Below are 18,965 nucleotides of genomic sequence, written 5' to 3'. Positions count from 1 at the left end.
TGCTTATTATTTGCTATCACAATACATGCTCTCCAAAAAAGAAACGCATACTGATCTATGAAATTTTAATATTTGTTTTCAAATTCGTGTTTGATTGTTATAATTTCGCCATTATAATGCTAGTTTGTGTACTTGGAATGCACAGTGCCAAAACTCCGAACAGCGCGGAAACCTTAATGCAAGTTTACGTTCAATTTGCATAACAATGTCATTGAGAAAACATGGCTCACAATATTCAGGTTTAGTTCTGAGGAATTGTGAGCAGGAAAATGCCTATATAAGGCCGTTTTGCTTATTGGCATGTTTTAGCTTTTAAGTACGGTTCAGAGACGAAATCCTAAGGATTCGCATGTTTGGGATAATTGGCCGCCAGAGGGAGTTGTTTCAGCAAGATAATGCCAGGCCTCACACAGCACATGCCACTACTCAGTATTTTCAGAATGAGAACGTTAAGTGCGTCCATGACTTTCTAAATCGAACAATCTCAACATCATCGAGCATTTGTGGAATGACATGAACGTCAACCGGCCCCCCAAACGTTTGATCAAATTCGAAATAAAAGACTTAATCAGCCCATGCCGACACTGTGCAGTTTTGTGTCCCATGGTGGCCACAGGAGATATTTAAGACAACGCCCAACTAGGAACGGACGCCTTCACTTATTGAATTATTTGTGAGCTATACACGAGAACAGACATGCGGTCTTTTATACTGTGAAGTTTGGCTGCAACTGATCCAGACTTATATGTGTCACATCACTTCAAAGTTAGCAGATTAAATTCGTGAAAATACATCTTTGCCTTTTAAGGGGGAGAGTATATAAATCAGTACTATCACTAATGGGGGTACGGCCGCAATTCCGCTGAGAGGTTTTGTGTATTGTTAATTCTACCAACCAGTCACGTGCCGAAGGTCACATGAGATGGCAAATGCGCATGCGCTAGTCAGAGCACTCGCGACTCGCGCTATGGACAAATGGATGTAAAAACCTGAGGTGTCTTTATATTTGATTCAAATAATCATGTATTTGAAGCGAACCTTTTTATGACCGGAGGTATCAAAACAAAACTTTAATCTTGGAAGAATCGTGTGTAGATTCAGAGAAAGTATTTCGTTTCAAATCAGATTCATGAACATGGCTGACGCCATGCTCTCGTTCCCACGTGGGAAGAAAAGCGCCAAATCTGACGAGCAATCGAAGAGTAAAGTTGACTCGCAAAAATCAACAAAATCCACGCCTTCAGAGGCGTCTACCTCAAAACAATCTAAAGACGTTCACTCCCTGTGTCACTTAACATGACAATGATGGCCGTGTTGTCGGAAATGAAGAAAACGAACTCTGGTTTGAGCCAGCTCAGCGGTAATATAGAAAATAATTTCACTAAACTGAGTGAGGGACTTTATGACAACAACTGTCGTGACGAATTTCAATATTATGAGGATGATGATGGTTACGGTCTAGATTCAGGATAATTAACTGTCAACTCTTCTATGCAAGACCCTATTGCGGCTTTGCTTGACAAACACAATGACGATGTTGATTCCAACATAATGTGCAGTGAAAATAGTGATACTAATGTCATTGACCAGCTGAAAGAAAGTCTTGGTTCAGCTGCAGAGAAAGGGGGTAATATCCCAGAATACCTTGTTGACATTGTGTCCTCTTTTTTTTATCTGCAACCGAACAAGGAAGTCAAAAATGAATCTACCGTGAATGAGCGAATGAAAACTCACCTGAAGCCGGCAAAGTTCCTGAACTCAATAAACTGATATGGGAGAATGTGTCGGGTCACGCACGTGCGGTTGACACAGAAATGCAGAAATGACAAAATGGTGTTATCAAAAGTTCGACGGCTGCAGTCCGCGCGATGGAATTGCTGTTTACAAACAAATCAGAGCTTCCTAAACCCCACTTCGAGAAGATGCTTTCCTTACTCAGGGACGTGTTGAACATTATGGGATATACCAACTTACTTACAGTTCAGGAACGCAAAGAGTTTTTGCGATTTGGCATTGCGGCGGAATATATAGCGCTTTGCTCACCCGCATCATGCAGCAAACCCGAATTTCTCTTTGGTGACGAAGTTATAAAAAATCTCAAAGATCTCGGTGTCGCACATCGTCTTGGTGCCAGAGCCGGAAGATTTCCGGGAAGACGTTGGAACTGTGGTTTCAATCGCAATCGACCCTATAACTTCGGTTTTCTGGGACGAAGTAGAGGATTTGGACGGCCACAGAGCTATGACAGTTTCCCTCAGGACGCCTCCCAGACAAACTCTTTTTTAGAGAACGGACCGAACCAGTTCAATTCCTCCAGGTTTAAGAAACACTTTAAAAAAAGAGTAGACGACGCCAGCGAGCGGGAGGATAGAGCCACTCAGGTAGGAGAGTGTACCTCTGATATGCCAGATATTGATAAGAATAACACAAATATGGCCGGTAGCTTGACGTCGCCAGTCGCTACAAGGAAGCGGAGCTATTAACGACCAAAGTCAAGTCGCTAAGGCCTCAGAACGTATCTGCAAACGCAGTGGCTTGACTTGGCCGACCGAGTTACAAGTCGATCCCAGAGGCGAGTTCATGGAATCCGTGTCTCAGCTGTTATCGAAGCATAACTTGGACGAGTTTATGGCAGATCCACTCCATAAAGTCGTCGCCGAATATTATGGCTACATTTAAATCCAGTTCAAACCCCGTTTCCTTTCCAAGCTTATGTAAGCCGATTTTAAAATAATTGATTGTGGCTTCTCAAAATTGTTTTAGCAATAGACTGGTTCCCTTGAAACTTTTCACAGTGACCGGTTTTAAAACTGGTTTCAAACATCCTTTTCGCTACAACTAGCCAGCAACCCTAATACGGCTGTGTGCCTTGCTTTGTATTCAATACCCGCGTGACAGGCCACAGCCAGAGAAATAGTTAGTTTGTTTTGTCTCATTTATCCCACATCAATGTTTCCCTGGTTCACTAGATATCCGACATAGTATGGACAACACTCAACTCCCGTTGTTAGCGCTGTTGAGTTTGACTGTTTCTAGGTTGGGTGACCGCTTAGCAATGCTGGGATCGGTCTACTCGCCGTTCCGAAGCTCGGCTGCCATCTTAATTGGCTTAGCAGCACGGGGATCGGTCAACTTGCCGTTGCTAAGCTCGGCAACCATCTTGCTTGGCTTATCAACGCCGTGATCAGTCTTCTCGCCGTTGCTAAGCTCGGCCGCCATCTTTGTTTGGCTTAGCAACGACGGGTAAGGCAGACCCGGCGTTACTAGGCTGGACGGCCATCTTTGTTTAGCTTAGCAAGGACGAGAAGACTGATCCCGTCATTACTAGGCTGGACGACCATCTTGTTTAACTTAGCAAAGACGGTGCTTGTTTCACTTACAAAAGTTTCCGCCGATACCCCGTCTCGAACAACGCTTTAACCATCTCACTGGTGAGCCGGCTGATACTTCAATGCTCAGAATTTTGGGTCTAGGCTGGAGGCACATCGAGGATGCCTCTCGATAGACCATCGCCGTTTTTAAGGGGGCTGGGAGGCTTAATTCCCACAAATAAGCCTCTAAGCTGCATGCGGCAACCCCATGATGACTAGTCATCAGATCATGCTACAATCACTTGCCACTATTATGCCCCATTTCTGTGATATGTACATGCGTAACACATGGCTAATACTAATTTCAATTTCAGCAATGCGGACTGTGAGTGGACATTCATCACATTCATTGTCGGATATGTAATCAATGTTGAAGTGGTCGATTTCAACATTGAGTACTCCAGCAGGTGTTCCTATGATTATGTACAGATCTATGATGGTAATGGTTCTCGATTAACCATGGTTACCCTAGAAATGGATAAAACAGATAAATGCCTAAATAGAATTTAAGCTGTGTCCTTTTCGACTAAGGAGAAAACGTCAGTGACATTTGTGACTTCGGTTTTTTTCCCATTTTAATCTGACACGCTGACATTTAACGGATATGACGTCCACGTTGATGTGGTACAGTAGACACACGTCCTGCTTCAAGCGTCATTTGGATCAATCAAGCATTGTGATTCGTCCGATTATCGAGATTTTACCTATATTTTTTGCGATAATTACAGTTGATGTTATCATAATTGAGCCACACTTGATAGTAAAGTAAAACAGTACTTTGGAGGAATTAAATGTCATCCCCAAATAAGAACAACTGAACGAATTTTTAAAGCAATGTATCTCCTAACAAATGTTTGTAACATTATATAATGTGATCTGATTGATTATCATAATCTTCTCACATGTTATTTTCTGTCAATAGTCACGAATTTGGAACGCTCGATCGGTCGATGGTGTGGAACAGATGGGCCAAATGCCCAGACTTCAGGGCAGACAATGAAGGTTAAATTCCACTCCGATGGTTCGACTTCCCTCACGGGATTTAAGTTGTCCGTTACTGCCGGCGAACCAACCTCTGATTGTACGTGTTTCAGTTTTATTCGTTTATTTCAGAATGCACAGTATCGTTTTAGAGAATAAGACCCATCAATGGTAATACCAGAATTCATTATCATGTGTTTGTGTTTTGCACATGTGTTAATGGACAGTTGTGGAGTATTTGGCACCACTACAAGATACTACTTATTTGTAGGCAGATAAAGAATGTTAAGGTGGGTTGACTAATGAGATGGACATTAAGATGTCCGAACTGACGTATATTCGCCCTGATCATTCTTTTCAGGACCAATGGTTTCTGTGTTACATCAAGCTGACACGCTTTAACATAACTGATGCAGCTACAGAGCAGTGGAGTAGCCCAGAGGTTACCGCGTTCGCTCGTTCACGGTGTAGACTTGGGTTCGATTCCTCACAATGTGTGAAACCCACATCTGGTTTTCCCCACCTTGATATTGCTGGAATATTGATAAAAGTGGCGGGCAAACCGTACTCACTCAAAGCAGTCTCAAAGCAAACAGACACACTGTCCTATCGTACCAGAATGTTATGTCACTGGTTTAGTGGGTAATATTGTTGTTTCATCGTAACTGTCTTTTGACCTATGTTACTTTAGGGTGTTGTTGATCTAATGGCAGTTAATTCCTGTATATCTCGGAGTCATACTGCGATATAAATCCATATATCACCTCTAGTTTAAAACATCATGGCTCCCATTTTGTAAACGAGAAACTCCTCCCTTGATGTTATTAAACATCTACGGAAGCCTCCACAAGGCAATATCAGACAGGTCCGGGTTTGACATCATATTTACATGGTCGGAAATTATGATATTCCTGGACTGTTGTAATAGAACGGAATAGATTTACAACACCACACTAATGTTGCAATAGTATATATGTTCTAAATATTTAAGGATTCCACCTAAAAAATACGACAACAGTTTTTTATTACAGACGGCTTGTAAGATCATTTATCTGCCCATTTTAGGGGATTCAGATACAAAAGAGAATGCAATATTTGAAATAGACCTTGGCTGTGCTGCTTTTGTTGCTTTTTACATTTTGATTTTTTTTTTATATGTTCAGCTGCTGCGACCACGAACATACTAATAGCCGTACTAGGAGGTGTATTTGGCAGTATTACAGTTGTGGGCGTTGTAACCTGTTGCTGCTGCTGTGGACGTTTCAGAAGGAAATCGAGTCCCAGCGACCAACAGCAGAGGAACAGATGATGTGAAGCCACTGTCTCCTTCATCAACGTCCCCAGCAACCCGCAAACTACACCTGTTGCTTCTTTTCCTCTGCCGTTCATGTTTCCACCAGGTACTTCTTACAGTGATGTCTTGAAGGATGATCCCCCCACCGTATCGTCAGGCAGTTCCACTATCTGGCATACAGCCGGTTGTCACGTCATCCCCTAGCGGTGGATCTGAGCATCAAGGGATAGATAACCCAGCAGGCCCCAGTTGAGTTTCACATGACGTGCATGTTAGTATTACTGGAATAAAGACAAAAGGACACATTCGTGTATACTCATACAGTGTCTTCATCCATATACATAGTTTCATTATGACAGGGGGGTAACGTTCCGTATCATGTTTTTTTTAAATCTATTTTTTGATGATCATCTAATATTCAAAATATATAGCACTTCGTTATTAGAGCCAATTGAAAAAAATGTTGATTGACTTGACTTATTAGCATATTAATGTGGTTATACAGTATGTCCCAATATGCCTTCGTAATGTAATGTATGCATCGTTTGAATTTTTAAGTTGTTTTTCTTTAACAATCATGGAAAGTATTTTACCAAATATGTACGATGCTGAACTTTAAATATCCAAGAAACAGATGTCACGTTCTGCAAGTGAAACATCATTCACCGACTGATTGCGTTTCAATAAAGATTGCCCCAAACATGTGATAATTGTGAAATGATGCCACACAGTGGCCCCGAGTAAAAACACACACCTTAGAATATCCCTTTGAAGCTCGTTTGGTATATTTTAATATTTTATTTTATGTTGTTAGTCTAAAAGAATCTGATTGTTCCATGTCCTTTCTGTAATCCACACTGTTATGAATTTGGGAAATCGTTATGACTTCTCTCGATGATCTTCTCAAAGAGTTTCATTAGGGCATGAAGTAGGGTAATGCCCCAATAAGAATCAACTGCATTCTTTCGTTTTCCACCTTTTGTGTGTATTAGTGTTACAAGGCATCTTTTCCGTGAAGAAGGAAGGCTCCCGTTACAAGAATAATGTTAAACAACTGTGCCGATGTCCTCAGGGCTGGTGTATGTTTTCTTACCATCTTTTATAGAGAGTATCTGCTTGGATTTGTTATTCCTATTGATGAGATGCCAAAACATTATCAACATTCTGAAATATTCTCTTTTGAACTTCTCTGCACAGTCTCTCATGTAAACTTGAGCCCAACTCATCCTTAGCACATTTGTACAGACGGAAGGAATTGTGTTCCACGGCTTTGGGTTTTCCATCATTTATCCAGTAACGTCTTGCTGCTAACATCTTAGCATGATAAATGATGATCAAGGACCGTCTATCTTCGCATTGCAGCCACCAAGGAATATCACGGTTCCCCTCTGTCATGAACAGCTGTGCTGAGATCTGGAGATACTACATGAACAGTTCGTCGCTTATGTTTGATGGGGACAGATAAACAGCAAAAAAAAGAAAGCGTGTCCTTGGGATACATATCCAGACCAAGATACACAATCTTTGCCAGTTTCAATGTCCAGTGTGACATGACTGAAATTACTTTTGCTTAATAGCGCGGCTCCGCCACTACACTTGTCAAATGCCTGTCCAGGGTTTATTACAGAGAAGTAGTCTGTATTAAGTGAGTCCAGGAACATTGTATCGTGGGCGTTCAGTTTGTGATCACCCATTGCATAGATGTCGATGTCATTGTTCCACAGACATGATTTCAGGTATTGTACACGGCTACATTGACTCCACAGCAATTCATGCCATTATAGATTAGTCTTGTGCAGATGTGGTCGTATTGCACCAGGTCATCTAGAGGTGATGTCTGCAACACCGTCGGTCATGTTACATCATTTAATTTTTTCAAGATATAGTCTCCGTCTCAACCATGGTTTCACAATGATATCTTCAGGACAAAAGGATGGATTTTCAACAACGTGTTTTCCTTGAAAAAGGAAGTTTTCTGCACTGATGCAAAATGTCTTTCTGGTTCGTAAATAGTTTCATGTGTGTGACTGTCACACCTCCTTCTTGAATATAGTCTTTTATCACACGGTCTGCCGACATAATATCTGCTGGTTTTATGTCGAGGTGGACCTGCACAAAACTGAACCCTCCTATCCCTCGTAGCTGCACATTGGTCAATGGCAATATGTGCTGTAATCTTACTTGAATGTTTTTCAGTAAGCTGTTCATCCTGAACTTCATTTAAGCTGGTGTCCTGTCTTGCCTTGCTTTATACGACGTTTCTGTATTAGGATTTCCTAACGGCGCACGCGGTTGCACTTGATGCATGAGGTTTAAACATCGAGACTGTCTATGTTTGTAGTCGTGAAGACGTACCCTTCGAGACTGTTGTCATGGAGGAGAGATTCTGAGGGGGAATACTTCAGACCCGACTCCAGACCAGACTGGATGGCGTATCTTTTGGGGGAGAAATACTTGTGGGTTCCTCTCTGACCTCGTTATGTTCATGTGTGTTACCTTTGGGCTGCTGTATATCCACATCAGTTTCTTGAAGAGCGGCACATTTCACAGGTCTTAGTTGCTTATTGCGTCAGCATAAGAGTGGATCTTATTTGATTTCTTTACTTCTTTTTCCACTGAAGCTGATGATTAGCTGACTCCAGTTGCGTAATCTTTGATTGGAAGTAGTCACTGCCCAGCGTTGTTTCGCCTTTCAGCGTGGCAAGATCTCTCACTAAACGTCTATTGACTCATGAAATGTACGTGAAAGTTCAACTTCAGGGTAGTGAAAATCACTCACTGAACCTAAGTGAGATTGTCTACGTGTAAATGGGTTGATATGCAAACGTTCGAATAAATATCTGTAGTTTCATAACTTCTGAATATCGCAAAACAGTCTTTAGAAACTTTCACATAAAGTTTATGGCCAGTTTTGATCCTCTCTATTCTCCGTTTTAGAACAAAATCTGAATAGGGGGAGTTTACACAAACCAAGTAAGGCAAGCCTAACATCATCCGGTAGCAATGAGTTATCAACACACTTTTCTGAGATGTGTCTAACAAACACATCCTTGGCACAACAAAATAGCACAGTTTTTATATAGTGGACCATGTTTAATGTTTGAAAGTCTGACTCACAGCTTTGTTCACGAGCGCAGACATCGAACAGGTCTCAATTTCCTGGTCTCTTGTGAGGATATTAATTATGTTGATAAAAGTACAGTGAGAAACGTAAGTATTATACAACGGACAGGTAAAGAAGTAATGAATATTGTCTTCTCTCGGGTGACCACAAGGACAGGCCCGCTTTGAAGAGATGTGTCCATCGAACGTATGGCAATTTTAATCGCTACATCCGAGCCTGAGGCGCGCATGGATTACTTAACATTGCCTATACCAGAATTGATGTCAAAGAAAAACGAGGCGCCTTTACGAGTAGATATTAAACGTGTGAAATCAGCGTGATTATTAACAGAGCTTGCTGATTGTGGCAAAGCGTTCCATTGTCAGATTACGTCTGGTATAGAGAAATTAGCGTAGAGAGTAGATCTGCAATAGATATTGCGAATTTGTCCAGAATTTCTTAGCGAGCAGTTGCCATTTTGTAATTTAGAAGGGATTAAGTTTTGTAAGTAAGTCGCGTTTCATTGTTTACAATTTTGTGCATCTGCTTAAGTTTTTGAATAGATCTTCTTTCGTTTCAAAATATAATTTATCGTGACTGGAGCCGCGTACAGCACCATATATTATGCGTACAGCGTCAAAGTGTAATTTTCCAAGGGAGTTGCTTTGTTCTTTACTACAGTTGTCCAAGTTGTGAGAATAGTAATCAGAGAGAGGAAGAATAAATTGTTTGTAAATAGTGTCTAGGCCCTTACGTGATAATCTATATTTCAGGGATCTAAGGCAGTTGTTCATCAGGGATACCTGCTTGATTATATATATTGTGCTCATGTCAAATACATTTGCTTTGTAATGTTAAAAAACAAAATGTTCATTATGAGATATTACTTTAATGATCATATTATTCATGTGAGGTGAGGTGAAATTGGGTTTAACGTCGTGCTTGAGAATATTTCGCTCATATGACGACGTGCATGCGTGTGTATGTGTATGTGCGGCTGCTTGTACTAGCCCAGACTGAAGCTGGTTTTATAGTGCTAGCCCACTGAGATACCACGCCGCAGCTAAGCATGAATACCCCACTCAGACACATTATACTGACTCTGAGCCGACCAGTCCTTGTTGTACCCATTAATGCCGAGCGCCAGGCAGGTACCAACAAGTACCATATTTTAACGTCTTTTGGTATGACGCGGTCGGGGATCGAACCCGCGACCTTCCGCTCTCCGGGCGGACGCTCTAACCACTACACCACGGAGGCGGCCTATTATTCATGTGAAGATCAGGAAGTCTAGTAGGTGGTTGTTTGAAAACAATATGTTTTCTGTTTTGTTAGGACTGAAAACGACATTCCAATCTCTAGCCCAATTAACAATATTTTCTAAGATGTTATGGAGGTAAGTAGCAGTAACATCACTGTTATCAACAATAATATCAGTGCCATCAGCAAATAAACGGATATTACTATCAATGTTAACAACTAAGTCATCAATGTATATCAGGAATAATAATGGACCCAAAATGGAACCTTGCTATTTTCCGTCTTGCAAATAACTCTTGAAACATTTCAGTAAGGAACCTGACTTGCATCAAATGCTTTACTGATTGAGTGAGTGAGTTAAAATGTAACGTCACATCGGCAATATTTCAGCCATAAAGTGACGAGAACAAAGTTAGTATATATGATAAATATCTGTCACGAAGGACAGTAAAACTTTAGCAATGTATCACAGAATGCAAGTCTAAAAACTAATCATTTCTAATTCTAAAAATGTAACTTTGTACATATATTAACATTAAAACACGGGCTATGGACCACCAACAACCAAAGCTAGGCCACCTTTGTAGGGTTCATGGGGACTTACAGTACTTCTGCTTCCTGCATGAATCTCCAGCAGGATTTAAACCTTCACTTCAGCCACTGGTAGTTGTAAACTATGATAGCCATAAATTAAAACATCATACTATAATACTATTATGCAATCATACGGGGACAATATTTTTACTATACTTCAACCCCATTAAAGAGCAATATAATAAGAGTTTTTGATTACATTAACCCCAATATTAAAACACATCCATTCAAAAACTACTGAACAATCCTATCTCTTTTTCAAACCCTGTAATTAAATGAGAATTGATTGTGTTAAAAAGATCCTTTAAGTGTTAAACTTTGTAATATGTATCCCTAAATGCTTTACTGATGCCAAGGAAAACAGGTTTAACTCCTTTACCAGTGTCACGGGCTTTTGCAATCAAATGGTACAAGTAGGTCAGCTGGTATGAAGTTGAGTCACCTGGAGTAAAGCCTGACTGAAAAGTAGTAATGGTACTGCTAACTCTAAGGTAATTGTAGACATATTTAAAAACACAGCGTTAAAAAACCTTTGCCAGGCAGCTTGTTAGAGCAACTGGTCTATAACTAGAACAATCGTCTTTGTCGCTTTTCTTGATTTGATTTGACTTGATTTAAACATAATATTATTCATTCAAGAGAATGGATTGGGTACAAGTTATTCCAACTTAATGAATCCCTCTCCTATCTACAGTTCTTACATGCAAAAGTGACACAAACTATGTGTACAGGGATAGAAAGATATATACAAAAGAAGAGAAAGACATCTAAAATACATTGAATACATGAATTATTTAGATCATAAACATTATATACAATTATTTAACCTTTTGGAGTTTGATATATATTTTTGAACTTCTTTAAAAATCTGAATATTGTCACTGTGTGGAAGATATGCACTGGCATTTAATAGTACCTGCAGGTTTTGTTGGTGCTCTAAAGCTACACATTCTACTAATATTTTGAAACATTTCCCGTCTGATATTACAATACAAAGAGCATTCCATAAAATAATGATGAAAATTTACAATTACATTTAGTGAGTGAGTGCGTTTAATTTTATGCCGCACTCAGCGATATTCCAGCTATATGGCGGCGGTCTGTAAATAATCGACAATCCAGTGATCAACAGCCTGAGCATCGATCTGCCCAATTGGGAACCGATGACCAAGACAGCGAGTCTGACCACCCCATCCCGTTATTCGCCTCTTACGACAAGCAGACGGCCTCCGTGGTGTAGTAGCTAGAGCGTCCGCCCGGAGAGCGGAAGGTCGTGGGTTCGATCCCCGACCGCGTCATACCAAAAGACTTTAACATACGGTACTTGTTGGTCCCTGCCTGGCGCTCGGCATTAATGGGTACAACAAAACTGGTGGGCTCGGAGTCAGTATACTGTGTCTGTGTGGGGTATTCATGCTTCACTGCGGCATGGTATCTCAGTGGGCTAGCACTATAAAACCAGCTTAAGTCTGGGCTAGTGCAAGCAGCCGCACATACACACGCATGCACGTCGTCATATGAGCGAAATATTCTCAAGCACGACGTTAAACCAAATTTCACCTCACCTCTTACGACAAGCATGGGTTACTGAAGGCTCATTCTAACCCGGACGTTCACGGGTCCTCGTCAAGTGAAGTTTATTAAATGTTCTCAATGAATCATTATAAACATTAAGAAGGTAGCAATTAGTAAGGGCGTTTCAATGCATTTCCAACTAGAATATGCACGCTGCGCAATGAAACAATGTGAGCCGCAAGTTTGTAGAGGAAACATGGTTACAGATTCATCGTCAGCTCTGTCTCGTCCATAGGACGAAACAAGAGTAGTTTATCACAAAACACATCTCATCCGCTCCTCGCTCTCAGTTTTACGATTCTGTGGATGAACATCAGACATTCAAGTGCAGTGTTTTATTGAAAAGACACTCACTGAAATGCACTGTCGCCTCAAAGAAGGGACGCTCCTTTTAATGGAGAAAGAAGGTAAAAATACCTTCTGTGCCAATTATCCTAACCAAACAAAGCAGGTGCATGACAATGTTGAAATTCCTCTACCTACTATCATCAGGATTGTCCATCAGTCTCTCACTTCCTACACCATGCCCAAAATATACGCAAGATGAAACATGTACATCTGTAAATGTATCCAATATTTCAGGAAACACAAAATGTATACGTTAGCTGTAACATATCAATAAATTCTAATAATACGTTTCCCACACAGCTACAATATGTGAAGCCTATTTCCTGAGTTCCCCGTCGTGATATTGTTGATATATTGCTATAACTGAGACTTATTCAAGCACTCGGGTCAATGGCGGGGAGAGTAATGCTCTAAGGGAAGCAACTCCCGCTAACAAATAGGAACATAACAGGACAGACATGTACGATTTCTATCTTATGAACTAGATGCCGATTTGTTGCAAAGGATAATTATAATACATTGTAATCTGAAGGCGTAGTTAAAGTTCCGTAAACTGACATATGCCACAAAACAGTAATTAAATTTGTATTCACTGTGCGTGAACGAATCGCATTATACCAAGCCTTGTCCTGTGAACAATATGTTCAGAAATGAAAGTGATTGTCTACTTGTGGGAAAGACTGGTTTATGAAGACAATATGTACTTAAATTTATCATTCTTTCTAATTTGAAGCTTCCCTCTAATTTCACAAGGCATTTAACATACGCACAATGGAACTACAAACACACTATTACTTGTCTTCCTGTCTCTCCACATAAATTCATTCATTAATTTCATACTATTCAAATAACGCATACACGAAATGTCATAAATATAACATAACATTTTAGCATTAAAATACTGACATAAAAATAGAAAGTTACCTTCAGCGAGTGAGGGAAAATATCAGACTAAAAAAAGCGACAGGTCTGACAAGTGACTGCCCTGTCAGTCATGTACACATTTCCCTTTATAACCCTCTCTCTATACACTAACTCACTGGCTGGCGTATACCCCGTCTATCAGCCCCAACCACAAGTGAGTTGTTGACAATACAGCGTACACAGTTCAACCCAAATCTTAGGTCTACACTCAAACCAACTTGAAAGGCGTCGGAGCGTGATCTCGACGTACATTCCGGATTCTTTACATCTGACAGTGCTCTTTATGCTGTGAATAGTTTTCCTTTCTCCATTCATGCTTCACACCCAACATACAGTATATTTCCTCACAGTCGTCCCAAGTTAGATACATGTTTAAAACAGAATCCGACTGGTGATCAATCCGTTGGTCGGGAATAAAAGAACCTTCATCACAAGAAATATCTGGGGTTTTATAAACATCATATAGTCAAGCTCTATGGCAATGGCTTTGTGACTGACACAAAGAGCATCAATCAATACAGCTGGGTTACGATGACATGCACCAAGCATTCTACCATGCTTTACAATCTTGCAGAGGACAAAAACTGATCTCAACTGGCACCATAATAATAGGTAAAACAGATAATAGCATCCCTCTAAAACCGAACCTTGAGGAAAATTTAATTGCTTGATAACTTTGAGAGAGGCATGCTTCGCCGACCAGAGTGTCTCTGTGGGAAAAAGATGCATGCCGTCACCTCAGGGACCACAATTCCATTTAATGTTTTAGAACAACCATAACCATCAAGCTTGTATTTAGATGCAAATCTTAGGGGCATGCTTTAAACATGTTTGTTTGTTTATTCAAGATGACAAGATGGAATTATGTTTTACTTTACCACTCCTTAATTACAAGGATCCGACAAAAACATACATACGTTTTAAATTGTCAATTTGAGTGCACTGGCGCTGTTATTTGGCATTTGTACGAGATATAATATGGTGTGTTGATCCATTTTAAAAAGGTAGATGTTCAATGTTAAGACTTTTGCATACCTTGACGACAGCGTTATAAATCGACTTTTCCTCTTTTACTGTTGGGTAATATGTCATCACTTATTCTGTTCATCTTGATAAACAGAAACGTTTCTACTCTGTGCTCAGTGAGGCATAACGTCTGTCCCATTTCACCGCCTACTGTGCAGCTTGATGTGTTTCGTGGCTGACCCACCGAACAAGATTATGTCATATGTCAGATAGACTTGCCTGTTTGCTTTGTCCGGATATCGTTTGTGACCACCACCGTGAAGTCGATATTGGTCACATCCGTAATGTGTGTGTTGCAGTCTATTACGTTCTTATCCTTGGAGCATTCCCTGTCTGATAGGATGTACACGAAGGCATCTCTAAAACAGATGTTAGTTACATTGTGAGGTGATCTACTATTGTCAGTCTCGCATGAGAGCTCTCTACCGCGACAGGACGCCATTATGAACATAGCTTGTGTCTTTGGAATATGTGTGTTGTTGTATGGATCGCTGGTCTCAGGTGAGTGTAAAACATATTCATTCTGACATATATTTTATGTATTAACTGACAACATGTCAAAACGTATAAACAGGTGGTACGTGTTACGAGACTAACTCATTTTGTTATTCAGGTCAAACTACAATGCCCTGTCAATTGTATTAGTTTAGGTTCTAAATATAGCATTACAAACTGCGTGTCCCATCAGTACAGGTGACACAAGTTTTAAATGGTAGACCGACAAGGCTTTACTTAAACTTAAATCATCTGTGACCAGTCATGACACAGCAAACATACATTTTACAACAAAATATTTGAATTTCAAATAACAATTACATAATATATTTGTACACTGTATACTGAGCCAGACTGAAGTAAGCGACTCCTGTCGCTACAAAGTCACATGACTGGTCACATGATTACACATCTTTTAAATTGGAGGCTGTCCCGGGATATGTATTGTATGTGGCAATCTCCTTGGTTCAATAGCGCATTTGTAAACTAGAAATTGGAGAAATGGCCTGTTGCTTATCTAAACCAGATGGCGGACAATCAATCAGTCACTCAACTTTCTTACCATAAGTATACAAATACATGCGAAACATTATGGGAGTATTTTTCAGTAATATATCACATTTGAGACTATGGCTTGAAACGAATCCAGCAATTATGTATGGATAAATTAATCATGCCATATTGACAGACATGACGAATAGCAATTTCCATGGATTTTGTAATTGCTTTACATTATGAGTTTCAAATAGGGCTGACATTTTATAATAGTTAGGCTTGTTTCCAAAATAATTATTTAAATCCATATTTCTGGAGGCAGGAAATTTAGTACATTGAAATAAATAATGAAATTCATCTCCGATTTGGGAGGGACGTTATTGACAAACTCGTTATTTGAGGGAATATTTTCCCAGTGACTCATCTCACTAGGTAATTTATGGTTGTTGTTTTAAAATTTGATTAAAATATCACAGTGTTTTGTTCCTAATTTACGTTCCAGTAAAGAAATATTATAGTGAGATTTCATATGTTCATAGACAACTGCTTAGAGCAAGGTGATATGGGTTGTGAAGCAATTGATTTAAACATATTGTATTCATGAAAATATACGTTATAAATGGACTGGCCAACAAACTCCTCGGAGCTTATTTGAAGGGACGCTTCCATATAGCAATACATGTACAAGTAAATACAGAAACATATGACAATAATGATGATACTAATCTTATTTATCAGCAATCAAAACAAGGAAAATGCATGAATATCGATTCGTTTGTTTGTCAGTCAATATTGAAGTATTTATGAAATATGAAATCGATCAGATTTTATTATGTAATCATGAACAGATTTCAATGGTTTATGTAGATCATTGCTAGTTAAGCAATTGAAGCGATTGATCTGAAATTCTATGTTTAACAGAATTGTTTAACCAAGAAAAGGAAGCTATGTCTTAAGCGTGACAAATATTGGACATCAATATTATTTAATATGGTTTTAATGTAGTTGCGTCATTTATAGTTGTGGTGGTATTTCACTGAATATGTCAATGACATTTGATATAATTTTGTGAACGTCGAATTACATTTTCCTGATACTATTCTGGACCAGAAACACAACATACGCAGGTTTGTTGTTTCAACAAGAGGTGATCTTGTAACACGATACAACATATCGTGAGTGAGCGAGTTTAGTTTTACGCCGCACTCAGCAATATTCCAGCTATATAGCGGCGGTCTGTAAATAATCGAGTCTGGACCAGACAATCCAGTGATCAACAGCATGTGCATCGATCTGCGCAATTGCGAACCGATGTCTTGTGTCAACCAAGTCAGTAAGCCTGACCACCCGATCCCGTTAGTCGCCTCTTACGACAAGCATGGGTTACTGAAGGTTCATTCTAACCCGGCCCTTATACCGTCCCATATGTATCCAAGCCAACAGACCTGACCACGAAATATGTAGACAGACAGACAGATATTTTATTTAAGTCTCACCTCATGTAAAAGTACATATATATACACACATATACATAAAATGAGCCACCCTTTAAGGGTTATGAGAGACTATTACATAGAAGTGACATATATGTTAAAAGTAACAATATGAAATTAGCCGTATAAAAGATGTTTTCTTCTTTGAAGAATATAAAAGCAGGTTTTGGCTGTAAAATAAACATGTTCTTTAAATAGTAAAATCATTTTTTTCATTATCACATAAATCTAGGAAGTTGGGATAGCTGAAACACATATGGCCATACAAACTTTCACGTAGATCATCGTACAGCGGACATTCCAACAGTACATGACGATCATCCTCAATCTTATCACTGTATTGAAAACACTCCCTTTCATTTACATTCATATTTGAATATCTGCCTGTTTCCAACTTTAGAGGTGCAGTACCGGATCTAAACTTAGAACAAAGATCGCTAGGAGCGCGGCATTTGCATACTTACATAGCTTTTGCAACCATACACACTTTTAAAAAACATTCTATACGTCCGCAATTTATTGCTACCTTCTTGTTTATACAATGCATCATACCACTCAGACATATACTTTCCCATACAAGTAACCTGTACCCGCTCACATACATTCTTCACACTCACACCCTCTTCCATATTCAGGCCCCATTCTTTAAGTTTGGCCTTCACACGGTAGTTCCAATTTTTTACACGTCCACCCGCGCACTCATCCGACCATATAAAAACATATTTATTTAATCTACATTGCATTTTGTTAAAGCGGCGGTATTGCCTAATAATACATACCCACTGTCTGACAAACGGAGGAACCCAGCCCATGTCTCCATTAACCGCAAATTTGGAGCGGATTTACCCACCCCTAAAAAAAACCTCAAAGCACGATGGTGGACGGCAATTACACATGAAATATCTCGATGACCCCAAATGGAAGCCCCATAACTCAGAACCGACCAGACCATCGTATCGTACAGTTTTGTATACGTAGAATACTGCATACCTCCGACTGCCTTATATTTGCAAATAAGAAGTCCTAATGCTCCACTAGCAGACTTAGCCGCTGCCTTTGCCATAGCGTTATAATCTAAATGTTCAGTGAGCAATAGGCCCAAATAATTATAACAATCCACAACATATAAAAAGGAACTCCCAACATTAAAAGCAGCACACGTTCTGTTGACACTTACTTTCCTAAAATGTACAATTTTAGATTTTTCATTATTTATACAAATGCCATTATCTATACACCAGACATTTAAAGACTCTAATAGACTGTTCAGATCATCTGTAGAATCTGCAAGTAAAACTAAATCATCAGCATACGCTAAAGCTGCAATCACTGTATCCTTGACATGAATACCAATCCCCACTTCTGCAAGTTTATCAAGTAGATCATTGATGAAAAAGTTAAACAGAATTGGAGAAAGTAAACAACTTTGCTTCAGGCCCCGATTTACACCAAACCACGCGGTTAAAATACCATTAATACGAACACTATATTTTACATTCGTATACAAAGATTGAAGAGCTAAAATCATTTTACCATTTACACCAATATTTCTCACTTTGTCCCATAGCACACCTCTATTAATACATCATTTGCATCAGCCCATGACTACAATCGCTTATTTAAAACATTGCAATATAGTTTATACATGGAATTGGTAATAGTTAATCCTCTATATGACATGGGATCCATAGGATCTAGAGTGGAACAATTGGGTATGGGGTTAATAATGCCCGTAGACCATATTGCGGGGATGGTCCGTGTATTAAAACAAACATTGAAAATATAATGCATAGCAATGACAATGCTTTTTGATTTAAGACATTCAACGGGAATGCCATCAACACCCGAATCCTTACCAACGTGGCTTCTATCCAGAGCCGCGGTTATCTCAAAAAGAGTAATGTTAGCGTCAACCAACACATGTACATCACTAGGCATGCTCTCCCCTTCAACACATGTACGTCACCAGGCATGCTCTCCCTTTCAACACATGTACGTCTCTCCCC

General features: G+C 39.6%; 1 protein-coding gene and 1 long non-coding RNA gene across 2 annotated transcripts in view; both read left to right on the top strand.

The window, feature by feature from the left end:
- The first annotated feature begins 4,314 nt into the window (after positions 1-4,314).
- On the top strand, positions 4,315-5,940 carry LOC124285558. Its single transcript, XR_006900836.1, has 2 exons — positions 4,315-4,452; positions 5,516-5,940. It is a non-coding gene; the product is annotated as an uncharacterized LOC124285558 (long non-coding RNA).
- Positions 5,941-14,646: 8,706 nt separating this feature from the next.
- Positions 14,647-18,965, top strand: part of LOC124285541 (cubilin-like) — a 29,007-nt gene continuing 24,688 nt past the window's right edge. The window contains exon 1 of the mRNA XM_046721783.1: positions 14,647-14,977. Coding sequence (XP_046577739.1) covers positions 14,920-14,977 — 58 coding nt within the window. The 5' untranslated portion in view covers positions 14,647-14,919. The remainder of the gene's footprint in view (positions 14,978-18,965) is intronic.

The sequence above is a fragment of the Haliotis rubra genome, unplaced genomic scaffold (assembly GCF_003918875.1).
Source record: "Haliotis rubra isolate DU_JTF1 unplaced genomic scaffold, ASM391887v1 Scf362, whole genome shotgun sequence".
Taxonomy (NCBI): Eukaryota; Metazoa; Mollusca; class Gastropoda; order Lepetellida; family Haliotidae; genus Haliotis; species Haliotis rubra.
This window is presented reverse-complemented; position numbering and strand designations above follow the sequence as displayed.